The sequence below is a fragment of the Plectropomus leopardus genome, chromosome 20, assembly GCF_008729295.1.
Source record: "Plectropomus leopardus isolate mb chromosome 20, YSFRI_Pleo_2.0, whole genome shotgun sequence".
In the NCBI taxonomy this organism is placed as follows: domain Eukaryota; kingdom Metazoa; phylum Chordata; class Actinopteri; order Perciformes; family Serranidae; genus Plectropomus; species Plectropomus leopardus.
In genome coordinates this window covers 6,616,915-6,635,873 of record NC_056482.1, presented here as the reverse complement: position 1 = coordinate 6,635,873, position 18,959 = coordinate 6,616,915, and the positions used below count along the sequence as shown (strand labels likewise).

The 18,959-nt window shown below is 38.0% G+C and overlaps 1 protein-coding gene across 1 annotated transcript in view; it reads right to left on the bottom strand.

The window, feature by feature from the left end:
* ttll11 (tubulin tyrosine ligase-like family, member 11) overlaps nucleotides 1-18,959 on the bottom strand; it is a 38,869-nt gene that overhangs the window by 7,238 nt on the left and 12,672 nt on the right. The window contains exons 4-7 of the mRNA XM_042509191.1: nucleotides 13,403-13,693; nucleotides 13,016-13,300; nucleotides 11,109-11,204; nucleotides 10,907-11,019 (exon numbers count right to left, since the gene is read on the bottom strand). Of these exons, the coding sequence (XP_042365125.1) occupies nucleotides 10,907-11,019; nucleotides 11,109-11,204; nucleotides 13,016-13,300; nucleotides 13,403-13,693 (785 nt within the window). The remainder of the gene's footprint in view (nucleotides 1-10,906; nucleotides 11,020-11,108; nucleotides 11,205-13,015; nucleotides 13,301-13,402; nucleotides 13,694-18,959) is intronic.

The following is an 18,959-nucleotide window of genomic DNA, read 5'->3' as shown; positions in this document are numbered from 1 at the left end:
ATTAGGGGCTTAGCCCCAACCGCTATGGGGGGTCCAGGGGGATCCTCCCAGGGAAATATTTTTGATGAACAACCTCTATTTTGACGCTTTTACTTGTTAGTAATTAGTATTGAGTAGAAAACAGAATACTCAATAACTGCTATTATTAAAAATACACTGAAAAAATAGTTAAACGTGTGTATTTATGTTATTCAAGTAAAAGTATGAATGAAATGATAATCAGATTTTTTAAAATTATTATGAGGCCTATTCTTACTTTTGAAATATAGGAAAATAAATATGTAGACCTTTAGCCTACATATTTATTTTCGGGGCTACGTATAAAACTTTCAGGGCTGTAGACTTGGATGCCCCAGGCCTAAAGACACCACTGCCCTCAGGAGTCTCCCACCAAACAAAATCCTGCTAAGATTCAGGGTTTCTCTCCAAAGGCATTGTCACGTGCTAAAAAACACATTCTGAATACATTTCCTCCCTCACAAAAGATTTGCAAGGCCAAAATGAAAAACAACTTTAAACTCTTGTTGTTTACATCCATATTTGCTAGCTTGCTATCCTCTTCTTCCATGCTTTTTTCTGGCATATTGCTATGTTTACTGGCACGTTATCGCCACCTGTTGATGAGTGCTATGGAGTAAAACCATTGGTAGAAATGTGTCTCACATCACCGCCATGCTCAAACTTGTTTGTTATCATCTACAAGTTACAAAAATAGAGCAGTGACCAATTCATCAAAGTACTGCTTCATAGTGTCACAAGAGGACAAAACAATTCCCAGGGCCCCTTTACAGCTTATCATACACTGTGCAATTCCAACTCCCTAAGGTAAATGTAAGGCCAAAGCTCACGATTTATATGCTCACAACGTATGGTCCAATTGCCGAAACAGAAAATAAAACGAACTGTTAGCCCCAGTGCACCGTTCTGGCTATTGACAACTGTCAATAAAGATTTGTTTGAAAGCTGCGAGGCAGAGAGAAATTTGTTTGCTTTGTTACACCAATATGGTTTACAATCATGCATTTTTGCCAACATGTCTCTTGTTTATATCGGTCAATATATGCAGAATGAGAAACATTGCTTAACCATAGACTGTGAAGTGACAGAAACCTGTGAGTAAGGAGATCAAACTGTGGACTGAGAAAAGAAAAGAAGAGCTAAGAGACTGTTTTGATGACACAGATTGGCAACTGTTTTTTGACTGAAACCATAACCTCATTATAATGTTTTGTGAAAGCAATTGTGTACAGACAAAAAAGATCTGAATATTCCCAAATAATAGGCCATGGGTATCCAAAGCTATCAAAGTGTGTCTGAACAAGAAAATATGCATTTCTTATGGGTGATACTGATTTGGCCAGAGAAAAAAGGAGGGAACTTAGATCTAAAATTAAGAAAGCAAAATTAGAATATAAAGACAAAGTTGAGAGCCGGTTTTGTCAGGGTAATGCTAAGTAGGCATAGGAAGGTCTTAATTCTATGATGGGCAGAGAGAGCAGGAAACAGAAACATACTCATATGAACAACCCCTCTTTTGTAAATGATTTAAATATTTTATAGCAGGTTTGATAAAAGGAGATTTTAATACAGAAAGTGACATGGTTTGCAGTAAAATTCCTATGTATGCCTCAGTAGTTCTTACAGAGCATGAAATAGTAACTAGTCTTGCCAGCATCAAGCCAAAAGTACTCAAAGATTGTGCACCTCAGCTGACAGTTGTTATCACCAAATTGTTTCAGCTCTTGCTGGACAAATGCACTGTACCTATCTCCTGGAAGATGCCCAACATAGTGCCCATTCCCAAAAAACCAAAGGCAAGCCTTTTTAATGATTTTAGACCAATAGCACTTACTTCTGTTTTGTCCAAATGTATGGAAAGACTTCTATCTAAGCACCTATATCAGCTCTGGCCTGTCATCTTGACATTCTCCAGTTTGCATATAAAAGATTAAGAGGAACTGATGATGCAACTATAACTTTAACTGACTGTGACCAAAGATCTGCGACATACAACTCACTAGAGTGTTATTTATCGATTTTAGTTCCACGTTTAACTCAATTGGATAACTCACATATTATCCTAAAAAGGTTGTCCGATTTTGAGGTGAAGGTTGGTCTAATTTTTTGGATTAGAGATTTTCTTTGTCTGACTGCTCACAAAGAGTAATCTTTGATGGTAATGCATCAGAACTGACAATTTTAAATACAGGTGCACCTCAAGGTACCGTTTTGTCACCTTTATTATTTTTCAGTGTATACGAATGAGTTTCGACTCCAAGACTCAGACTTTAGCTTATTTAAATATGCTGATGATATGGCACTTGTTGGCTTCTTACATGTAGGGGACACTACAGGAGAGAGTAAGTACATTAATCATGTAGCTTCCCTCCAGAACTGGTGTCTATTGAGTGCTGTGGAGATTAACATTAGTAAAACTAAAGAAAGGGCTATATCTAGTAACAAGAGATTCCTGACTCATGTCAACCCCTAACCATTATGGGGCAACCTGTTGAAATGGTTAATTGTTTTAAATATTTAGGAATTTATATTGATAGTCACCTCAAATTTATAGAGAACACAGATTATATTTTATATATATTATTATATGACACAGCTATGCAGAGGCTATACCTACTCAGGAAGCTAAATCACTCTGGGGTTAGTCAAAAGACTCTTGAAATGGTGTACAAGAATCTGGTAGAAAGTATTTTGTTGTTTAACATGGTTGCATGGTATGAGCACTTGGATGTCAAGTGTAAAAGGAAATTGACAAGAGTGGTGAGTACAGCCAGTAAAATCATCAGGAAACCCCCCCCCCCCAAAAAAAAAAACCCATGACATAGTAAATGATCCATCACATCCTCTGCATCCCCGATATGAAGTGCTCCCATCAGGGCGGCGCTTCAGACTATCAAAAGCCTCCAAAAATGTTTATAAACAATAATTTATCCCAAGCGCAGTTAGATTATTAAATTCTTAAATTAACTAAACCACAGTTTTTTTTTGTGTGCGTCACCATGGCAGGACACTCATAACAAAGGGCATGACACTCTGTTTCCTACTTTGCACAGGCCCTGTGACAAAAAAAGGCACTGATAATAGGGAATCAACTGACAACATTTTCTGACATGTCAGAGATTCATCTAACTGTTGAAATGGCCGGTAGGGAGCAGATGATCGAGCAGATGATTGGGCAATGATCAGTCATCGCTCCTGCCCATACACTGCATGGCAAACAACGTTCGATGAGGCTGAAATTTGGTTGGGCTCTAAAATGAGTCATGCGGCTCAAAAATGGGCTCAAACTGTACAGCTCAGAAGATTTCAGATTCAAAATCCAAAGAATCAAAGCATAAATTTAGATGCAGTTTACTGCTGTTGTAGCAATCTGAGCCCCTTATGAAATTAATTTGATGTATTTACAATAAATATATGATGAGTGCCAGTTATGAGCGGTTACCATCCACTACTTTCCGCCTCTTTTAGGTCAGAATTTGTTAATTTGAACGCTGCCCTCCGCACTCGCTGCCTGTCTCTCGCCTCCAGCCATCCCACTGTGCTTCTCCCGAGGGATTTGCCTCCTTCTCAGATAAAATGAAGAGGAGTAATGCATTCTGCTGTTTTTACCCTCAGGAATGTGTGGGCGTGTACACACTGTGCTTGACTGACATCTCCATCTCTCTCCTGTTAGCCTTGCTGCACCTGTTACTGGTGGGCCAATTACACCTTTATCACTCTTAGTTCTTCATGGGGTGCAGTGACCTCAAATAATTCCCACCATAGCAACCTGAGCAGAGGTCTCATCAGCCGGAACAAGTGAAAACACCAATGTGGGTGTTTAGGGCCTTTAAAGACAACTCCTACGGTCAACACACAGGCTTCACAGAGAAGCAAAAAAAGGTACCATCCTGTCAAGGGGATACAGTGCCGCTGACTTTTATGAGGCAGTTCCTTGCTCCATGAATTAGTAAGCAGTGTGAATGGCACTGAGAGAGCACCGCTGAATGTTTAATAGAATCAATCATCCCTCGGCAGCCAGAAGGACACCACCCACATGTATTTCGACAGGACAGGCTCGGCTAAAAACGGACACGTCTTCAACAGGAGCTGACAGCCAGACACACAGTGAGGGGAATGTCGACAAACATTCCCAGCAGACAGAGAGGAGAAAATGATGAAGGCGAAGCGAGAGGGTAAAAGGTGAAGAATGGCAGGTTATTAAAAAGACATACAGAGGGCCTGGTGCCAAATGTTAGCTGAGTGGACGCGAGGAGGGCCAGGCCTAATTTAGCTGTCATTACCCAGCATAAATGCTATTTTTGGCCTCCTGGTGAATAAATCTTCCAAGCTTTTACACACTGTTAGAAAAGAGGCTTAGATGGGTGCCAATGAAAAGAAATCAAAAGATTCTACACGCTTATGTTCAAGTCAGAAATCTGACTTCACTGCCTAAGCTATTCTTAAAGCATGAGACATACCGAAACACACACACACGCACACGCACGCACACACGCACACACACACACACACAAAGTTTGAATGATTAAAAAAGAAAACTCACTTGTTTCTGTCCACATCTCAAAAGTCACAAAACTCAAGTAGCTATAATTAACTTTAATAATGTATCACATAATGTGAAAATGTGATAATGTGAAAGGGGTCACTTCTGGTAATGAAGTTGCAGAGAATTATCATCCAAATCTGCAGCTACTTTCTGCTTTCATAGAGTTTTATATCCAGTTTCACCTCATTACTGCAACTTCTGGTTCACTCTCACCACTCTTTGTGCTATTTTTGGATGCAGCAGGCAACTGTTTTCAGCAAAAAAAGCTCCAAAATACCCACTGTACACTGACTCCTCAACACCAAATAGAGGACAGACACAGTTAGGGACTAGCTGGTGGACATAGTGGAGAATTTAGTAAATGAAGAGACATATTTTCTTTAGGAGTTGAAGAAAAACCTGACCTAAAACAGAGTGATTGTTGGACCTACATTCACCAGGTGGCCAGAAATACAACTCCAAATGAGTGATAATGAGGCTCTGTAACTGCTGGGTGTGTAAAAAAGTACAGTTTGCTTGAAAGGGACCTTTTATGGATTCATGTGTTTTGTGTCTTAAAAACAGTGTTACAACATTAGATGTTCATATACAATGGCCAAAGTTTCAAATACTGAGGTGAACTCTGGCTACAGAATGATGTCGTAGTGTGCCAGATTTCTTTGTTAGGTTATCTGCTCCAGGCCCGCTACTGCAAGTGTTCATTTTAAGTAGTCTACGCTGCTAAAGTACATGAATCTACATGCTAATATGCTCACGTCAAGAAAACATGGAATTGGTTGAAATTAAATTTCTCCCCGATTTTAGATCATATTCCTGCTGGAAAATGTCCAGTTGTGTTTAGAAGCTTTAGCAGCTATTCTCTTCTAAAGTCATTCCCCGGCAACAAGTGCACTGCTACATGTAGCTACATGCTAACATCACCACATTGCATATTTCTCCCCTTTTTGGATTAGTTTTCTGCTGGAACATGTCAGGTTGTTTTAAGAAGCATTACTGGTGGTTTTTAATGTTAGAGAGTGCCACTATGCTCCGTTAAAGTCATTGGCAGGCTATTCTCTGTTACTGTCATCGGTGTAGCAATGCCGTGATATGAGAGACGTTCAAACACTCACCAAACAGAGCAGACTGGGTTTTTTCAAGAAGGGGGCCTAAAGAGACAGGTGCTAAAACAGAGCATCTCACACAGACAGTGGATACAGGTTTTAAAATACAGACAGTATGACAAAGTTATCATTAAAGAACGGAAAAATGTTCTACTAGAAATCATCAATACTAGTATTAATTTGGAAATGACCATAATAATGTAATATGTAATATGTATAATGTAATATTTAACTTAAACTTGTCAATGTAATGTCTATCTTGTTTTAGCTGCCCCTTAGTGAGATCAAAAATCATCTGTTATTTGCAGGTTTAAATTGGGGGTAATGAGCATTTAATCAAAGCTTTCAAAGTGATACACAGACTTTTAAAACACTAAATTTTGGACACACAGTTAGTTACACTAGTTACCTTGGACTGCACTCAATCCACCTCAACACTTCTAATTTCTTTTTATGCAGATGATGCTTTTGTAACCATGTCCCTTGCAGCCTATTTTAAGAAATGTGTGCCTACCAATATCAGCGTTTTGTTCTCACCCACGCTCACACACACCTCTCATAATGGCTCATAAATCACCCACAGACACATCATGCACAGGATTAATGAGCTGGGTGCGTGAAGAACATGTCTGAGAGTCACTGATACAATCACACCATCCTGCTCATAATTCCCCATTTACCTCTACCCTCTTTTAACGGCTACTTTTAACCCCTTTGTTCTGCCATTTTATATTCACTTATCTCTCTTCTATAAGCTCTCACCCCGTCTCCTTTAGATAGCAAGACCTTTTGTTATTGGTTGAACCTTTGTATTGTGTGCCTAGTCAGTTCCCCACTCTCCTCTACTTCATCTTGACAGGTCAAATTCATGCGGGGGTGACTTCGGTCCAACCTTTGCGTTCTGAATGACTGAATCCCATCTATCCCACTGCAGAACAGCTGTCAGCCACCACAACACGAGTGTATTTACTTACTGGTGCACCATCTGTGCAGTAAACAAAAATACTTAACCTACCATGACAATCTCAGGAACATTTTGTTTTTACTCCACAAGATTGCTGGTTAATGATGGTGAAAGTTGGCAAGAAAAATAAGAAATGAAATAAGTCCTTAGCCATTAAAATACAACTGAACTAAGTGAAAATCAATGCAATTGAATGGCAGTTTAAAACGCCAATCAAAAGACTGTCTTGTTCTATTACAGAATGGTTGGCCAAATTTCATCTCCCTTGCTTATCAACCTTCATCAGTTAGAGTTTAATTTTCCATCAAAGCAATCAGATTTTTAAAGAAGCTTGCATTAATGGTGTTAGCTTTGTTCACTTTTTACATTCTTAGGTGGATCTTTGATGCTGTTTTTTTTTACTTAAGTATTGCCAGTGGTGGGGAAAAAATGAGTATATTCACTGAAACAATATTTAGGTTTTTAAGTACTTGTATTTAACTTGAGGATTAAACAATATGCTACTTTATGCTTCTGCTCCACATCACTTCAAAGAGTAATATTGCACTTTTTATTCAACTACTTAAATCAGAGTCACACGTTTCTTTTCAAATAAGATTATTAATAAATATATGATTACCTTATGAATTCTAATGTATTGCTGAAAATTAAACCAGTGGTTCCACACTGTCTGAGGGTGGCCCCTTACATTAACTATTATCTAGCTGGGGATAGATAATAGTTAAAAGTTGATTTCTCTTTTGTCAGTCCCAGTAAAGAAAAATCCTCCCACTAAACTTCCCAAATGGTTTCATATGAATAACTGCTTGAGGTCCATTTAGGCAAAATATAAAGAGGCAAAGTTGCCCCCTTTTCTGGTGGACCACCACAGGACCTTATTTCAGAAAAAATATGTACGGTAGTTAATGGTAAGAGACGATTTTTTTGTATCCTGTTTGAATTCTGCCATGAAATATTCATTTGATGTTTGTCAATTTAAAAGATGGTTTGACAAGTCAAGAAAGTCACAGTTTATCATAAAACTCAAAGTATAAGACTGTGAAAATGTGAAATTAAAAAGACTAGACAAGTTGCACAAGTGATGTTATGACTTTCTCTCTCACTAAAGCCATGATGCCTGGGTTTCATACTGAAACTTTCTGAAACTGAAACCATTTTGAAATACAAAATTATACAATAAATTGACAAATGTGTAATGTATGGCACAATTCAAACAGGATCAGAAATGATTTGTCTTTTGCCACTTACCATACCTATTTTTGATAATATAAGGTCAACATGGGAGACACCGGAAGAGGAGGGACTTCACCTCTGTATACAATATTTCCAACGTCAATAAATAATAAGATTAGAGTAAACTCCCAAAAAATAAGTTCAAACTTGTGTAGTTTTTTACTTTTTTCCCTTCCTCCTATCATGCCCCTTCAAGATTTATCTTGTGGGCCTTTAAGGTCGACCAGCTGCCGCAATAAAATACTTCTTACACATTGATTCATTTGTATTTCCAATCTCATAAATTCATATGAAATAATAAATCTTTTCTGAAGTTTTCTGCAGAATCATTAATTTGGCTTGCACATTTGCAGATGACACTAATGTACTTTTAGTTGCACAGGATTTTCAAAGCGGGACGTATACTTGTAATGGGATATTTTTACACATGTAGTTTGATTTATAATGAACAAAATTTAATGTAGCGTTCAATGAGGAAGAATGTGTGTTTTCCACCAGACAAACATGTATGTGTATGTATGTAATGCTCTGCCTTTGTGTACATGTAAACACACAAAGAACACACTGTGGAACTGAATGATTAATGAGCTCCATATCTGCGCCTGTGTCTTCGACCGCAGTGAAGATTACATTTTTCAGAGCATATCATATCTAATGGTTAATTTAATAAACATTAGCACTAGCTTGATGGGACGTAATTAGCATATTGCCCTCCTAAACCCAAAAAAACTCAGTCACCATCTTTAAAGCTGACAGCACACTTCACTGCAACCACAACCTGACATGAATACTAAATCTCTGTGTTTGGGATGCACACATTTTCTAAAACCCAACAGGATTGTTATTACAGTTTGATTTCATCATGTACTGTGTGAAGATAATGTATTGCGATGTTTAGGCTGTAGTTTTTTTTAATATTATAGACAAAATTTGTGATAAGAAATGTACTAGGAGGTTCAGTTGACAGGCTGATTTATTTTCAACCTTAGTTTGGGTTCACTTTCTATCTGCAATCACTTATAAGCAGTACAAGGAGTTGGGTCAATATCCGATTTTGCTGGCTCGGTCCAGCGTATGGGCTTAAACCAATTTTATGCAAATCAACTGGACGGGCATTTGTCATCATTTGACATGTTCTGGAAAATTAAGAAAGCACCCTATATCACAAACCTGTGCTGATAGAGTCAGGGTGCTTCACAAGCTAGTATTGCATTAGTAATAAGTAATGTAAAAACATAATTTACATCACATTATGTTTAGAAATGGACTAATGGAGCCACTTGTATGACAGATCATTTGCAATTTTTCTGCCCGTGGCAACATGGAGAAGATAAAAATTTAAGTAGATGTGAGAGGATGGAAGATGGACATGTTGTGCTTATTTATTACAAAGTTCATGAGTTTTTTGGGTGTGACAAGAAAAGACATGGCTGAGTTAGTCTCAAAGAAAACTAAAACTGCGCCAATGTGGTACCATTTTGGATTTGAAGCAGATGAAAGCAGGTGATCCGAGAAACAGACAGGGCAACATGTGAACAATGCAGAAAAAAAGTAATGGGAGTTGCTCAACTCTTATTAATGGGCTCTCTCAGTCCTACTATGTTCCACCTGGGAGCAGCAGGTCATTTAAAAATGACACCTAGTGGTAAATTTTGGTATATCAGTCCAGTCTGATGTTTGGTTTAACATGAAACCGATTGGAATTTTTTTTTTTTACATCAACCAAACTCTAGCAGCAAACCTAATTACAATGGCGTTTAGAAATGATATGAGACACAGCCACCGTGTTTAGTCAGGATATATTAATGCAAACATAAAGACATATGCAAACTTAGAACTTGTCACATCATAAATCCAGTCCTTGACAGTGCTGCTATTTCTTGAACACTATAAGCAATGTATATCATATAAAAAGATCAGCGAACTTGTTTTCTTCATGATGCACTTTACTCCAGTCTTGGCTTAAGCCTCTTTTCACCACATGACTGCAGACTGTAAATACACTCTCACACTGAGATATTTTATATAGATACTCAGTCCAGTACTTAATTGGCTTCAGGTGGCTTAAAATTTGGAGATAAAATGCCTGAGTGTGTCTGGAATAGAAGAGTGAAATAAGTTGACTTTTTTTCTGCTTAAACTGTTAATTTATTCTAAAAAAAAAACATGCATCTTACTTTTCCGTCAATAAACTAATTAAGTAAACGATTACTTGCTCAAGCTCAAAATGGAGAAATGGAAATATATAGATATAAAGGTTTTGAGTAATCTCACTAACTCAAGTCCTGAGGTGTAAGTAATCATAAAAAGTATGAGAGACATTAGATTATAGGATTAGGAGTCTCTAAGAGTACGTAAACAGGAATTAGTTGAAAAGAACAGAATCTAAATGTGTATACTACATTATACTGAAGTGTAATTCGTCCACGGACAAGTACAAGATGTGGTTCTGCTGATTCTTGCTGAAAATAGAGAAATGCGGGAGGGAAGAGGATTAAACATATTATAGCCGCATTATATCAATGTGTTAGTGGCCATGAATGTAATAGTTAAGTGGGTATTATCCCAGAGAAGATATTGCTGTCACTTGCAGAACAAAGCAGATCAAATATCTGATGTAGAAGATAATCTGGCGGGGAGGCAAGAAAGAAGTGAGGAGAGGAGAGGGAAAAAAGGGAGAGAGAGGCAAGAAATGGAGATGGCGGTGGAATAGAAACAGTAAATCCTCTTGTCATAGAAGAAAAACAGATTAAGAGGGGAAAAAAAACTCTGCAAACCCTAATGGTAAAGGAGATTTATTGCCAGGCACCACAGGGCCGGTCAGCCGGAGAGATTGAGCCACCAGACTCGTACAGTAAAGTGTGAATTTCCACCTCGGCTCAGCTGAATTTAATTTTTCCATTTAACAGGCTTATGGGAAGCTGTTGAGTGTTGCAGAGCCGGGCTTGGAGGAGGGATGGGCAGAGGAAGGTATTGTGTCCTTAAAAAGTGGACTCTTAAGACCAGCAGACAAAGAGTGCATACGTGTCAGTGTGTACTTACACTGAAGGTCTCTTGTGGCTGGGGTCCATAAGGCGCAGAGTGTCCCTGATCACCCCAACTTTGACCTCTTCATCAACCGGACTAGGAACGTATTCAAAAACTCCAGGCGCCACCTGACCAACACAAAAACACATATTAATGGCAAAGTGAATAAAAATGATCATAATCTAATGTTAATAGTGATTTTGTCTGTCACTCTTACCTCCTGTTCATGTTCTATTCTCATACTGGGGTTGGAGTTGACCTCGAGTAATACTGGCTTCAGGTTCTTCATCAGTAGGATGTCGAAACCTAATATCTGAGACACAAAAACATCTTTAATTTCCTACTATCATGCATATATATTTTAAAATACAGTTGACTGTATAATAAGAATGTAACAAAAAGCTCCATTCTGCATCTGACTGTGTCACAAAATTATATTAATGTGTTTCATAGTTATGCCAGACGTGGTCATGGCACACCATACATTGAAAATGTACTAATATACTTTATTTTCTGCACTAAATTGTTTTGTCTTGCCATTTTTATATATGTTAATATACTGCATATAGCTGTATAACTGTTGGCCTGGCTGGAAATTAATAGTCAAAATGAACAAGAGGTTGGTGGAAAATGTAGTTCTGCAATGCGTCCATATCACATTACTTTCTATACAAACTGGAGTGTTATTGTCAGGAAGCCCAGATGAAAATCAATTTGGTTTTGAGCGTCTTTGATGAAAACTTAGAAAAAACTTAAAAAAAAAGTTAATGACAAACATGGGTCATATTAGCTCATTGGGTCATTATCTTTAGTTGTGCATGCAGTGAGAGCAGAGCCAGATAAAAATAAAATCAGTTTTAAGTGTCTATGAAAAGAAAAAGAAAAGCTATTGACAAAAATATGTAAAAGCTCACTTGGCCCAATTGCTTGCACTTTTGAAAAATAAACTTCAACTCATCAAATGCCTTTCTACTGTCAAGTCACGCACAGTGCCAAGAACATCTGTCAAGCTTGATCCGTGCACTGAACAAAAAATGATAAAAATTATTTAGAATGGACCTCGTCAAATGTCTGAGGCCCTGTCCACACATATACAGATATTTTTGAAAACAGACATTCTCCTTTGCCTTTTGGCCTCTCATTCACATGCAAACTTAGTTTTAGGTCACTGAAACAGAAGTTTTTCTCAAAAACTTCTATGGTAGTTAGAATTTTCAAGACTCTGGTTACTTTGTATCTGTGTGGGCAAAGGTTAATCAAGCTTAAACACAAGTACTTCCCAAATAAAAAGGTTTACGGATTAAAATATAATAAGATGTCAGAAACCCATGTAGCCCCTCTCCTGCCGCCTTATGACATAACCAAAATTAAGAACATGAAGAACATTAAAGCACAATAATGAAATAGCAATGCATACAAAAAAAAATATGTGGGTGCAAGTTCAAAAATACAATTTTACAAATTAGTAAATAAAGTGTGTTAAAGAGAATAGACCTCATTAATGGGGATACAAAATAAGATTAAAAGACATAACCACATGTATAAGAGTTGGGTGTTATTGAAATTTCCCTGCTGAGGATATTAACAACAGAAAAAATTATCGGCCAAAAACAAAAGCTGAAGCAAAAGAAGGACATAGATACAAATATTCAAGAAGCATATGTTGCACTACTCATAAGTGGCCACAAAGTGGTCCCAAACAGTCCCAAAACGGGCACAGAAGTTAAGCAATGTACCACTGTGGACGGGGCCGCGGCAGAACATAGGCCTATTTTGCCCAACTAAAAAAAATCTATCAGTTGAGGTGTACATTCTATTTGAATATATTCTCTGCTTTACCTCACACAACAGCTGATGGAGGCAGCGGTACACCAGCGACTCTGACGTTCGGTGGAGTAAAATGACTGACGGAGATATTGTAAAAAATGAACGTCATGTTTACAGAATTTTGTATTTTCAAACAGAGGGGGAAATAGGAGATTTGAAAAACATCTATATACATGTAAACAGGGCTTGAATATTGCACTTAACATAAGCACAGAACTTTTTACAAAAGAAAATGTCTGATGATTCTGAGAGAAGATCTGAGGAGGAGGTGGAGGAGCAGTAAATATTACCACCCACCTGGAAGCAAGTGGGTCCTGGTTTTCCAGGTGGTATGTCCGCCTGATAGTAGACTCTAAGTTCAGGCACCACGGCGATGGAAGTCTTGATGACAAGAGCGATGATGTCCGACCACACCTTCTTGATGTCCACGCCTTTAGCTGCCAGCCTGTACAGCACGCTGGAGAGAGTGCGCTTGCTGCCCGTGCTCTGGCTGTCTGAATGGACAAAGTTGCCGCTGTGGACGTTGAGGGAGTAGTTTGTTAAGTGCATGAAGACATGGCTCAGATTCTTCTGGCTTGGTTCCTACAGGATCAAAATGAGAACAACAATACTTATCTGTTTCAAGGCATCAAAACCAAATTAACAAATTCAAAGGAACCCTGCTGTAAGCACCGTCATGGCTACCTGGTAGGGCTCGGTGCAAAAACGTGTCAGGCCTTCCTTGGCAATATAGATCTCCAGTGGCTCCAGAGACTTTAACAGCACGTAGAGGCGGATATCAAACTTGAGCTTGTCGATGAGTAACGGCTTCTGGATGTACTCCTGGACAACAGCCTGTTTGGCCTGTGAACCCACCATGAGCTTTAAGTCACTGGGGTCACGAATGAGGTAGATGCCATCCCCCTGAGAGCCCCCGTCGGGCTTGACAATGAAGGTCGGATTCACCGTGGCATCGTTCTCCTTCACCATGCGAATCTACAGCACAGGTCGGAGTGAGAGAGGATGAGGTTGACAAAAAAACTTTACAGGCAGGTTTTAGCAACACTGGACTCACACGAGTTTCACACAGAGTTGCAAACTTCAAAACCAAGAGTTTAAGAGATAAAACTTTTTTTTTTTCATTTCTATATTCTGTGTTATGCACAGATACATGTTCCCAACACTCATGAATTTACAAGACATCATCACAATATTGTTGCGGTGTTCAATTCACAATACATGTAATGTTTTTGTTCAGTCACCAAAACAGAATACTGTGCTTCTGTCCCAGGCCCGACAAACAAACTCTGCCACAAAAAAGGTTTTCCTTCTAAAACATAAATCAAATTTTAATTTCATCTACCCAAAAGAAATCAAAATAAATGGAGGTCATGTACATCCCTTATATCTTTCCTATGTACAACAATAAAAAAAAAAAAATGAACCTCATTCTTAGTCTTTTTGTCACCCAACATAAAAAGTCTGTCTTCTTCTGGAGTGGTATTAAACCTACCAGTCATGTTCCTAAACATAACAAAAGGGGATCTTCATTTTTTGTTTAAATTATACTTCAAATAAGGTTCTACATAGTAGCTGTTACTTATGAGACAATATGTACATAATTTTGGTTTATACCATATATCCACAGACCATTTTTCTCTTTACAGGAGGAACATTTTGTTCCTAATCTCCTGAATATCACAGAGTAACCCGTTCTGGAAAATAAATGGCAAACTGAAAAACCGGGAGTTCAACTCCTCAGCCCAGGGATGACCATGGGAGATGTCCATATTAAATATCTTTTTAATGAGTCTCTGATCAGACATCGTCACAGGTCTATTCCAAAGATGAAGCATTTGCCATTAATCATCTGATGTTGATAGATATGTGCTGATAGTGCTTTAAAAAGGTGTTAACAAAATCTAAACTGAACAGTTTTATTTAAATCTGTTACAACCTTATAGTTGTCAGTTATAATAAATACACTATTAATAATTACTTCTTATAGTACCAGTACAAATCACTGATCTTAACTCCAGGATGCTCACCCTTTAGGCAGAGTAGCAAAGAGAAAAGCCAAATCTGAGACTGTCCAAGCAAAGGAAAAGACAGGGATGGGTAAACAGCTCACAGACACTGGACAAAGGGGGATTGAAAAAGGCTTCACAGACAGACAAATCCAAGTTTGAGGTGGCTGAATCACAAAGAACATTTGTGAGACTCAGAATGAATGAAAAGATGCTGGAGGAGTTCTTGACGCCATCTGTCAAGCATGGTGGAGGAAATGTGATGGTTTGAGCGTGCTATCTCGAAGAAGAAAGGCTATCTTTCCTTTTAGCTAGTCCGTGCCATATCCTGTGGACGGCACCTGACTGAAGCAAATTTCCTCCTGAAACAGGACAGTGACCCCGAGCACAGCTCCAAACTATGCATGATCTATTTAGGAAGGAAGCAGTCAGCTGGTATTCTGTCTATAATGAAGTGGCCAGCACAGACACCAGATCGTAACTCTACTGAGCTGTTGTGGGAGCACCTGGACTGTTTGGAAGTTCCTATCAAAACAATCCAACTTGTTAAGAGTTGCTTCAGGTAGCATGAGGTGAAATTTCTTCAGATTATGTCAACAAATTGACAGCCACAATGCCAAAGCTTTGCAAGGCTTTGATTGCTGTAAATGGAGGTTTCTTTGATAAAAGCAAAATATGAACGACAAAATTACCATTACAAGAAAAAAAATCAATTCTTTCTAACCTTGTCAATTTCTTGACTATATTTTTCAGCCATTGTGTATTTCATTTAATGAACAAAAGTGTGAGTTTATGTTGTCAACATGAAATTTCCTGAGAGATCTGAAACTTTTGAGCACTAATGTATGCGATTAACACTCAAATAAAATTCCTGTTCGTCTTCTGAACTTCTAAATAATAATAACAGCTAATGTCTTTTTGTAACAGTTTACAGCAGAAACAGATTGGCAGGAGAGAGGAGGAACAACGTGACAAAGATTCTGATGCCAAAATTAACCCAAGAAATCAAAAAACTGTTGCTATGTTAATTCAAGCGCTGAACCTCCTAATGAGCAATATGGTTAAAGACACTTATGTAAACCCCTAGATGAACTATATCTATATAAACAAGGTAAAAGTATTCAAATATAACTTCATATTAGGGATGTCAACATCTACACGTGTAAACGGGTACACGGATAACAAATCATAACCGTTCAGAAAAATCAATAACCGTTTACACGTCATTTTTTCCTCTCCTCCTCCTCGTTCATTTCTCACCAATAGTATTTTTAGGGGTGATAATGTTGCCTGAAAGCTTAAGATAATAACATTAGCTAACTATACACTTAAATGTTCCCACTAATGCAGTTATCCGCATACATAATAGATGCACAGGTGGCAATGTTACGTTGATATTAAAAAAAACGCAGCCACAGCCAGTGTCGCGTCACTTCAAGTTGACTCGGGGCCGCATGGACAACAAGCAACAAGCGATGAACAAGCGATGAACAAGCAGAGCTTAAAAAAATATATTGTACAAAAGTGAGCAATAGTTGATGATGTGAATGATTAAAAAAGAAGGTTAAACCTTTTCCAGCTTTCACTTGTACGTTTTCTTGTCTGTCAAAATTGATGATTTTATTTTCAACTCATTTTACTTTCTGTCATAAGTAGGTCTAAGCCTTAAATGGTGAGATGGATTGCCTACTTTTTAAGTTCTGTTCGCTGAATAAACGTTTCTGTGCGATAACTAACTACTGGAATGGCTTTGATTTAATGAGATTAGGAGGTATTTGAATGGAGACAGAACCATCTAGTGGTTATATAGCGCAACTGCGATAGAAAAAGATCATAAATCGTGTAACTGGGTACACGTCGGTTAGAAGTCCCGTTTACACGTGTAGAAAAAATTGTAAACGTTGACACCCCTACTTCATATTACACAAGTCTAATGATACTAGAACTCCAATAATCAGTCAATTAATCAATTAGTTTTTATAAGAAAATTAATCACCAAATCTTTTAAAATAATTCATTAGTCTAACATACGCCCATCCTAGTCTCTTCAATGTAAGAATTTGCTGCCTTCAATCATCATTTATGATGGTACATCAAACTTTTTTGGGTTTTGGACTATTGCTTCGACAAAAGAAGAAAAGTTGAGGACGTCACTTTGGGCTATGGGAAACTGTAATGAGCATTTTTATATATATATATATATATATATATTTTATAGACTAAATGATCAATCTCAAACATCATCAATAATCTGAATTCAGATTAATCAATAATGGCAATAATGGTTTGTTGCAGCGCTACATGACATGACATACATTATCTTTGGCTTTGACTCTGCCTACAAGCTACAAAAACATCTTTCGATCGTTCCTTTCAATCAAGTGTGATTTCTTTGTCTTCAAAAAACCGACGCCACATGTTATACATACAAAGTCAAAGCCAAAGTTTATGCAATACTCATTTGGGCTGACTGTCAAAATGCCTGATCTTTGACACTGTGACAAACAGAACATTTTGAATAAAAGTCTGTGATTTCTGTCTTTCTAAATGAGAAATGGTTTTGTCGGCTGAAAATTAAACTGGAATGAAAATAGTGAAACTCTGCTGCCCCCTGCTGGACAAAATATATTGTTGCTCTATACTGTAATTTCTCTAAATATGAAACAGTGACCATCTGCCCATGCACTGCATCAGGAATTAAGCAGGTGCCTGCCGGAATCAGTTAGGCTGTGGTAGAGAAATATTATGACATTTTTCTAAATAAAGTGCACAGAATTTCTAAAATTACACATGAATACAAATCAGACGGTTGCACAACCGACATGACATCAACTAAGAAAATGTTTTAAGCATGCCAAAATGGCCAGGTGGAAAACAAAACATGTACTTCAAACGGTTCTTTCCTTGTCTCATCAATTTTCCTCCGAAATAGATTCACATAACACACAGATCTAGATAAATGCTTTCAGCTCATTTAAGGTTTGTTTTTTTGGTGAATGGCACAGTTGGTATTCAAACAGGGAAAAAAGCAGCTGAGGGACGTCCCTCTTCCTCTTAATCTCCTCGTATCTCTTCCTCCCTGTCACAGCAGTCTACACTCTCAACGGTGTGTGTTCCTTACAAGATGTTCCTACAAGATTCAACCATGTGTTAAGGAGTGCCAGATGACCATAAAGGGTAATATTCATAAATGTGTTACAGTCTGTCTTTTACCCTGAAGGATCATGAGCAATGAAGCGAGCACATGACACAAGACTTAAAGAAGTCACATTATTAAGAACACGGCTATTGCAGAGCAGCATGGAGAGCAGTTATAACAGTGGACAGAGAAATATTCGCACTGGCAGTGTAGATACAAATCTAAATCTAATCTGCGTCTGTCCAAAATATAAAAGCAGAAGCAGGAAAGAAGGCCTTTATGTTTTCAGCTCAAGCCATTTATAATGATTTAGTCAAAATGCCTGCTATAAAGGCTTATTTAAATCAAGGACGATGATATGTCTGGCTGAAGTCAACACTACTGTAAATTCGATGTTAAATGACTCTTTTACCTACATTGTCGGTTTAAGATTATTTTAGCCGACTTAGTATTGTTATTTATCTTTAAGTATTGTCTATCTGTGGCATGATTGTTGTATTTTTGGTCTGCAACTTCTTGTGCTGCCGTCTTGGCTCGGTAGCCCTTGCAAAAGATTTCTGACCTCAATTTACCATGTTAAATAAAGGTTTGATTGAAAAATAAAAACACTTTTTTTTGTTCTCTTTACAATGTCCTTTTTTACACATATGCCTATCTCTAATCTTTTGTATTAGTGAACTACAGTAGTCAATGCAGCATTTTCTCCAACAGTTGCATATCTTCTTGATTTCCACTTCGACAATACACAGAGCCCTATTTTCCACTCAGTGCAAAGCAGTGCACTGTACAGCATCTGTCATCGCTAGTTTCAGACCGATGCAGTTGTCTTTTTTAGGCCAGCGCCTGTTCAATTTAAGTACTTCCATCCATCTGTGTGCCCATGGGCGTATAGGTCTTAAAATGAGGTGTGGTCAGGGGCATTGTTGGTATATTGCTATTTTAAGGCAGCAGAAAGCCCCACTGACCGACAAAAACTCTGCTCTAAAGTCATAGCTATTTAAAGGGCGTATTTTTCAGACAGTTAATGCCCCAAGAGAGATGGATTCACAACACGCACACACTCTACTTGTTGCACACACAAGGGCGTGCAGTGGGT